The sequence below is a fragment of the Rhipicephalus microplus genome, chromosome 7 (assembly GCF_043290135.1).
Source record: "Rhipicephalus microplus isolate Deutch F79 chromosome 7, USDA_Rmic, whole genome shotgun sequence".
NCBI classification, from domain to species: Eukaryota; Metazoa; Arthropoda; class Arachnida; order Ixodida; family Ixodidae; genus Rhipicephalus; species Rhipicephalus microplus.
The window spans coordinates 11,209,487-11,218,199 of record NC_134706.1 but is presented as its reverse complement, the minus strand read 5'-3'; the positions used below and the strand labels follow the sequence as shown (position 1 = coordinate 11,218,199).

At 47.1% G+C, this 8,713-nt stretch overlaps 1 protein-coding gene across 1 annotated transcript; it reads right to left on the bottom strand.

Annotated features, from left to right (window-relative positions):
• Positions 1-2,032: 2,032 nt before the first annotated feature.
• On the bottom strand, positions 2,033-4,331 carry LOC119180064 (uncharacterized). Its single transcript, XM_037431204.2, has 3 exons — positions 4,177-4,331; positions 3,334-3,826; positions 2,033-2,273 (listed from the first exon to the last, which is right to left on the bottom strand). Exons 1-2 carry the CDS (start codon positions 4,186-4,188, stop codon positions 3,383-3,385), a joined length of 456 nt encoding a protein of 151 aa, XP_037287101.1. The 5' UTR covers positions 4,189-4,331; the 3' UTR covers positions 2,033-2,273; positions 3,334-3,382.
• Between the last annotated feature and the right edge of the window lie 4,382 nt (positions 4,332-8,713).

Below are 8,713 nucleotides of genomic sequence, written 5' to 3'. Positions count from 1 at the left end.
GGTTGGCGTTTTGTTTTTCTTTTTTTTTTTACTTTGCACTATGTTTGTCCCCGACCAGACGGGATTATATCGGACTCTTGACTATGGTGAAGATGTCCTGAATTTCTACAGGATGACGTCGCAAAAGTTGTATTTTGTAACAATTGACTTTTTTTGACAATCACTCACGATAACAATAGCACGGTGCCATTCATGAACCAACAGTGAAATATGAGAAACATCACACACCTCTGTGTTACAAAGCACCATCGTGGAGTTGCGTGACCAGCGTTTCTTGGTGATGATCAGTCGACAGACAAAAATGTAAGACTTGCAGAAATGTGCGCAGGATACAGAATCGTCACACACAAACTCCAATTATGAAACTTTGGGGTCCATTTTGTTGGAAAATGAAAATGGGGCACAAAATCTTCGCCTGCTCATCTGCGAGAATGGAAGCTGAACTTCCGTAGTCGTGAAAGCTCATTGGTGGCCCTATTGAAAAGGACCTTTCAAGCACAATGTCCTTCAGCATAGAGTGATTTCGCCATAACTAGCACACATGTAGATTGATGTAGCAAGCGGCTAAACGTATAGTTGTGGTAAAGAGTGGCGTAGACGCGAGTACGCAAATACAATGGTTTCGCAACTGCTCGGTGACGCATCTCTAGAAGAAAATTGAGATGAATGTGATGCAGACTTTGCAAAGGTAATACTTTGTTAATTGTGTGCCACTGAGGCGTGAAAACTCGGCAGGCGTTATTTTCGCAGCGACAATGGTGAATACATTGCCCTTACAGCGATCGGTGGTCTACATTAGACAGCCGTTAGCCGCACACTGAAGCACACCGCGGAGATACGATTCAGAGTAAAAATAGCAAAATCAATTCAAAGATCTTGAAACCATGCCTGTACGCATGCAGAATATTCACGTGGTGTACAAAAAAGTTGCGCGAAATTCGGTGTGTACCAGTTCGTCCGTGTGGTGCTTCATAAAAGTAGGAGACGTAATGGCGGCCACTGCGGCCAACAGTATGGTTGTCTCTACTCTATTCGGAACAACGAAAAGAGAACGCTAGGTGCACGGAACTCTTTTACAGCACGATCTGGCGCACTCCGGAGGACAGTCGCGGAAGATGGAGCTGCTTACTGTGGAACTGGAATGGCGCACGGGGGCTCCTTTCCGCGCGGATCTCCGATTCGGCCGTGTTAGGCCTGGCAGTTTCGTGATATAATTTTTTCTGCTTAGGACGCTTGAGGGCTCTCTGCCCGACACAAAACTTATAGCTCCGATTCATCATAATCATCACCATTATCATTGATTGATTGATTGATTGATTGATTGATTGATTGATATGTGGAGTTTAACGTCCCAAAACCACCATATGATTATGAGAGACGCCGTAGTGGAGGGCTCCGGAAATTTCTACCCCCTGGGGTTCTTTAATGTGCACCCAAATCTGAGAACACGGGCCTACAACATTGCCGCTTCCATCGGAAATGCAGCCGCCGCAGCCGGGATTCGATCCCGCGACCTGCGGGTCTGCAGCCGAGTACCTTAGCGACTAAACCCCCACGGCGGGGTGATCATCATTATCATAAACATGATCAACACCTGTGACGTTCTGGTGGGAAAACATGGTTCGTATGTGGGTTCCATGATCTCTGACTCCCTAGATATAAAGTGCTTCGACTTTATTAGACCACGAGTGATCTACCCTGGTTGTAGCATAACCACCCACATAATTTAGGAAAACTCTATAAGGAATAATAAAACTAATTGGTATGGGGTTCAATCATTTTGATGATATCAACTACAGAGTCACTCTAATAATACACGTCTTCACTTCAGACATTCGACCCAATCAGTCGCGGGCTGATATATTTAGTCACAGCTGTGTTAGTTTAAGGCGCTAATCAAGTTTAACTAAGGTATGTTTTGACACAATGTGTATCTTCTCTCGCAGGGTATGTACTCTCGCATGGAGGAACCCACAAGGACAACAAGTCAACACAAGAACAAGCATACGTGAACCAGGCAAGACAGCTGCAATTTTTCAATAAATACCAACTCAATTTTATTTTTTCATCCTAAGTGTTCATCGACCAGTGAGAAGCGATGAACAGCCCAATCACTCCAGTTGTTCAACAACGCTCCCTGCTAGTCTGTACATGTCTGCGTCGCGCGCCCAAGGACATTTCGTGCAGCCTGACGCTGCCATCGTCGTGCGTTTCTGCACAGACGAGCATGCGAGGCTCTCGCGATGTGGCGAGTCCTGGCCCAGAGTCGGAACCTGCGTGGGGTTAAAGGAGAACGTCAGCCTGAACCCTCACACTCCCTCTGACAGCATTAATCAAAGATTGACTTTGGGGTCGTCGCAATCGTTTACATGATACCGCTCATCAGTTTTTCTCCTATCATCTCGCAAAAGGCAGCCATCCTAAACGTGCGTTCCTCAAGTTTCATGGTTGATTCTAGTCGTTGCCTTTTGCATGCCCCTGTCTCACCTGTTTTTGCCTTCGCGTTAATTTAGTTTGCTTTTCTCTGCAGAGGTTTTGAGTGGACCACTGCTAGCATGTAGTCGTACGGCTAGAAAGGCCTGCACCAGGGGCGAAGTGCCCTGACTTCAAGATCTCAAGTCAGTCTCTGATCATTTCACTCAGACTTCAGTACTCAAGACATTTGCGATGAGCCAGGAGGCAACGAAGTTGAGGAAATTTGCCGCAAAGACAACTCGCACCTGGTTGGGACCTCACTCGTAACTCTCACATTACGCTTGCGATTTCCCACAAAATGACCTGCACTGGCTGTCGTTCTCCCGCCCACTTGGCCCGCATATTTCTGCGTACGCGACCCTGGGATGTTAGCCAGTGTCACTCGCGGCCGTTGCAGAGAATGTAAACATTCCTACTGCCAGATGGCGCCAGGTAAAGAGTGATCCTTTGAGAACTGTCCTTTGTCCGAAAAACCCACGCGTGTAAATCCTCACCCGAGGACATTAGCCCTGCCAGGTAGGCTATGGAATGAACACTTTTTTCGTTCTGAACCTACCTATTTCTGTCTACGTTAACTGGAGATTTGCGTGTGCAAGCAAGCAAGGCTGATCTGCCAAACTGATGCAGCATGAGATACATGTGTATTCTACAACATTCATTGGTGTAGTTACGTAGACCGGGCAAAATGTTTCCTCGCGCTTTATGTCGGCAGCATAAAGGTCAACGAAAAATTCGTGACTTTCGTACTGCAACTTACGACATCATGTCGTCCTTGCAATTCATTTAATCAGTCACAATTGCCGTTGAGAGAGTATTAGACGGACATGGAGTAAAGTAGGCAAAATAAAAGACACTCACAGGTGCACTGATGGCTTGAGGTGGCAACACGGGTGCTCACAGTCTGCGCTTAGCCGTGGTAGCCGTAGCCGTGGCCGTAGCCATGGCCGTAGCCGTGGCCGTAACCATGGCCGTAACCATGGCCGACGGCGACGACGGCAACGGGGGCAGCGGCGACGACATGACCATAGCCGTGGCCGTAGCCGTATCCGCCATATCCGCCATGGCCGTAGCCATATCCGCCATATCCACCGTGGCCGTATCCTCCGTATCCGCGGGCAGTGTAGCTGACGCCGTGGTTAACGTGGGTACCGTAGGAGGAGCTCCTGTAGTGGCCGAGGGCCTTCACAACGGGAGCGGCGACGGCATAGCCATGACCGTAGCCGTGGCCGCCATAGCCGTATCCGAGACCGTAGCCATGGCCAAGACCATAGCCGTATCCGCCATATCCTCCGTATCCGTACTTGGGATAAGCGGTGGCGACGGCGACAAAGCCCAGAAGGGCAGCGACGAACTGGAAAAGAAAGGCGAAGGCTTAACATATTGGACTAAATCCCGCTATATTTATCGATGAATGCGGTAAATGAGTTTATCTCGCATAAACCCTCTGGTTAATTCACCAAATAAGTACAATGTCCCGCTCTTTTACAGAAACTCGGTCTATTTGAAACAATTGTGGCCTAAGATTTACTCTCAACAACACCAAGCCGTCATTATCGTCTAACTGCACAATCTGGTTCGCTACTACTGTGACTACAGCGCTAGGCAAAGGCGCGATTAACCAGAACTATCCACGTCCCGTTCCTGAGCGAGCTGCTCCGACTCGCTCGTGTCCAGCAGAAACCTCAAAGAGCGCGCACTTACAAGAGCGTTCATGATGAAAACTGGGTGGTTTTTGGCTGTCTCGCTACGGAAACTGTGACTTTGTGTGAGCACGACACCCGCTTATATGGGGGACCCCCGAACCATCACGTGTCCAGGACAACAACAAAATTTCCACATCGCAAGACAAAAGAGGGGGTGATATAGAGAGTAAGGCGACAATATAATGGGCAAAGGCGTGGTGTTGGCGCGTTGAACCTACATGACAGCCGCCGTATCGGTCAGCAATCACGGCTTTCAGTCCCGAAGACAGGGGTTCCTTGTTTCAGCTAGCACCCCCTTCCTCTCCAGTTCCGGCCCCTTGGGCTCACGAGCTTCTTGTTCATATTTCGCCTTTTGTTTTCCTTACATTCGCCCGGGATAATTGGTCCACAATACCCCGCTTTTCTATTTTTTTTTTTCCGATTCTGATCGTGCGTCTGCGACTGAGAAAACGATGCATTTTTGGCCCCGCGTGATATCTTGCGTCCCAAGTTTGTATATGTGTGTGCTTTGTCCCAAGGGACAAGCGGTGGTCCAGAGAATGTTCCGAGGCACCTTTTTTTTTTTCCTACTGAGAAACACACACACAACGGCGAAAGGAATGTGCCCGATGAGGGCTCACGGGCATAGGTATATACGTAGGTGGCTGGCAGGCAAAATGTATAGAGCCGCGTGCATTGGGGACCTTGGGCGTGCCCCGATCTCCGCAGGCTATGACAGACGGCCGGAGCGGGTACCTTCCAGATATATGGCGCCTTCGTGAGGCCGTTACACTGACGGCGATCGCGGTAAACAACGGAAGGCGGGTTGTTCGTTTTCTGACGTCCCGCCTAAAGACTATGGCGTTCAAAGGGGAATAAACGCATTTTGCTTTGTTACGAGTGGTTCGCGGTCGAGGGTATTGTAGATTCGTCTAGAGTAACTGTATAAGTTCCTTTAGCATACACAGTTACTCTAGATTTGTCAGCATCTGCAGCGGCTGCATTTCCGCTGGAGGCGGAAATGTTGTAGGCCCGCGTGCTCCTATTTTGGTACACGTTAAAGAACCCCAGGTGATCAAAATTTCTGGAGCCCTCCACTACGGCGTCTCTTATAATAATAATATAGTGGTTTTGGGACGTTAAACTCCACATATCAATCAATTAGATTAGTCAACATCGTGGCTCGCCTCGCGAGAGATGGGACCGATCATGAAACACGATGATTATAGGTGTGAGCTGGGACAGCTCACTTTCACCCTGCTACACTTTGAGGGGTACCGACAAGAAAATTTTCACATGTTTTTTCATGTCAAATGGAAGTCAAAGTTTTGAAGAGCGTAGAGAGTGCACTGCTAAACGTGTGTGTACTATGCAAGACCAATTACGTGCGTTTTTGAAGCTAGCCTCGGTAGCTCCTGTAAACTGACGTCACGACAGTAAATGAACTTCCATTAACCTGCTCGTGTAAGGTATATAGTAAAGTTTTCTAGAACGCTCCGGTGACGCATAAGTGGCCATTCCCGATTATTTTTGTGCCGGACGTCACGAAAACTGGCCATACTGGTGTTGGTCATCAATACTTTTGGTGCGTATCTTAATCGATACTGCAGCCTGACATCACGCTGGGGAGATTAAGTTGGTTAGATTAAGAAATTCGTGGGTATAACGCGGCAGCAGAAAGCAATAGACTAGGTTGTTTGGCTCGACATTGGAGAGGTCCTTGTTTTGACGCGGACGTAGTCAGGCTGATGATAGTCATAATGGTACTAATATTGTTTCAAAACAAAATAACGAAACTCCAAGTTAGTTGGATGCAGCGCATTGAAGATAATTTTGGTAATGCATACAATGCGCGCTATAATGCAGAAACATAAACTACTTGACATGCCCAAAAGCAGAGCACTCGGTAAGTGTTGCGCCAACACGTCGGAAAGTAAAAAAAAAAAAGACACAGTTTCTTATGCATTAGGACGCCAGAAAACTACCATTTTTTTTGGGGGGGGGGGGCGTCGAAATAATTGTTTTGTTAATAATCTTGCCTTTTCTTTCATTGCATCTGCCCCGCCGCGGTGGTCTAATGGCTAAGGTACTCGGCTGCTGACCCGAAGGTCGCGGGATCGAGTCCCGGCTGCGGCGGCTGCATTTCCGATAGAGGCGGAAATGTTGTAGACCCGTGTGCTCAGATTTGGGAGCACGTTAAAGAACCCCACGTGTTCTAAATTTCCGGAGCCCTCCACTACGCGTCTCTCATAATCATATTGTGATTTTGGGACGTTAAACCGAACATATCATATTTCATTGCATCTGGTATGGAACGCGAAAGTACAATAAACAATGTACAAAAGCCAGGCCTGGGGAATGAGGCTTAGTAGAAAACAAAATCGTCCCTGACGCATGGGCGGGCAGGACAAGCTTAATGATAGCGTCAAGGCCGTGCGCGTGTCACGCGCGTTTCTCAGAAAAACAAGGTCGATTAGCGGGAACACTGCATTAATGTGCGCTGAACTATGACATGCAGTGACTGGAAAGGTTTGCAGAAGCAAACTGGTAAGTATTGGCGATGTTTTACCTAAAAATTAAGAACGCAGAGCCTTCATAAGCGCTCACTTCTTAACCCGGGTATTGTCACGTGGCCAAGGACGGCGCAGGGTTCATAAAACAAGGTTTATTAGACCGAGCGTGGCTCCGCAACAATGCAAGAGAAAACAGCGAGAAAAAAGCTATAAGAACGACGTGCACAGGTGAGCGTTGGCGGGAAAACAAGATGGTCGCAGCGTTAGTCTATCCGCAACCATCAAATTCTTTTAATATCTATACAGTCTGGTTGTGACAGGGGAAAACACTATCCCTGCCAAATTAATTTAGCTAGTGTGGCAAGAAAAGGAAGTAAACTTGCATTTTGCTTCAAACAAGGATTAGACAACCAGGCGGGGCCATACGCTGGCCACAATACAGCTAGACCAAGCTTTGTGGCATAAATCGTGACAACATTTCGTTCGGAATATTCGTGTTAATTTGATATCACGCGAATGGTGGTCGCGTTACCATCGAGTGAATATGGCATGTCATTTCATTGCATGTATCGGGAGTGTAAGCCCACTGAGATGGTCTATAAGGGTTATGATGCTTGAATACTGATCCCAAAGTCACGTGATAGAATCCCGGATGCGGCGGCAGCATTTTTGTCAACGAGAAGTGCTGCATGCCCGTGTACTTGGATTTGGGTGCACGTTAAAAGGCTCCATGTGGTCGGTATTTCCGGAGCACTTCACTACGGCGTCTTCCTTATTCATATGGTGGTTTTCAGACGTAAAACCCAAATAAATATTTATTAACTCAAGTTTAATCCGTGTCATCTATGGCGTAAATTGCAAAATCGCCAGTCTTTAATATTGTCGTGGTCGCTACGTTGTTATTTGATGTTCGTCCCATACAACAGCCAAATATATTAAAACCGGCAGCTCCACTCATTTCGTACCCGGCATGATCTGCAGAGCAGAGCGGTGCTGAGAAGGGGGGGATATCAGAAGCAGCCAAATGAAATCAACAGACAAAAAAAAGCAAAGTGTAGCTAACAATATTTGTATTCTCTAGCTGTAGTTTAGTAATCATTGCATGAATGGAAATGACTTAAAGTGGATGGGAACAAACAACTCCCCGCCTGTAGAGGTCGAAACTAACAACCTTCGTATACCGCGTCAGTGAACAAGGGTTTCAACTGTGCTTCTTTCATGACGCGTTACAGCGATACGTGTTTACGTATGGCCCTTCAGGAATGGACTTCGCATTTTGTGAAATATTGCTGGCGGATAACTGTAATACCAACCCAACCACAATGACGTATACAACATGGCATCCCCCATATGGCCCAGTCGATCCGCTTCCATCCGAAGTCGTGCTTCTCGCTGGCTCTCTGCGCTCTGAGCAAAAAATAAGCGGCATAATCTGTCATCGCTTAATCTCATTTGACACTAAGGTCAAATCAGCAGGTATCTTTTTTTCGTGATTATTTAGATCGCTTGTTTGGTTTTGTTGCTGCTAAGACTACCAATGTGGTGCCGAGCCGTAAAAGTGGCCTGATGTGAATTGAACAGTTGACACCGCAACGTTAGCAACGATGATGCGTTTACTGTGCGAAACTGACTCTGTGCAAAACAACGTGAATTTGTATATCGTTTCATGTGCTGATGATTTGCTGTTCCACTCAAGAACGGTACGTGATGGTCGCTGAAAGTGCATCAAATGAATTTGCGGAGCATTGTAGGTCGAACAGCAAGAATTTTGCCAAGGAAGTAAGATTAGCAGCGCTAAATGTGTTGGGCGCTTACAAAAAAAAAAAAAAGCGGTGAAAGCGCCAATATCAACGCTTTCATAAAAAAAAGAACCACGTTCCTCACAAACGCCACTAAACATGCCCTGTACAAGTAGGTGTCTGAATATCAAAGAAGCTGTGAGGTGGCGTTTTCGAAATTTTTTTTTTTTGGGGAGCAAGTATCGACAATGTAGGCGAGCAACGAGTAGACAACGCGACAGGGATGAACACGTCTTACGGGGCT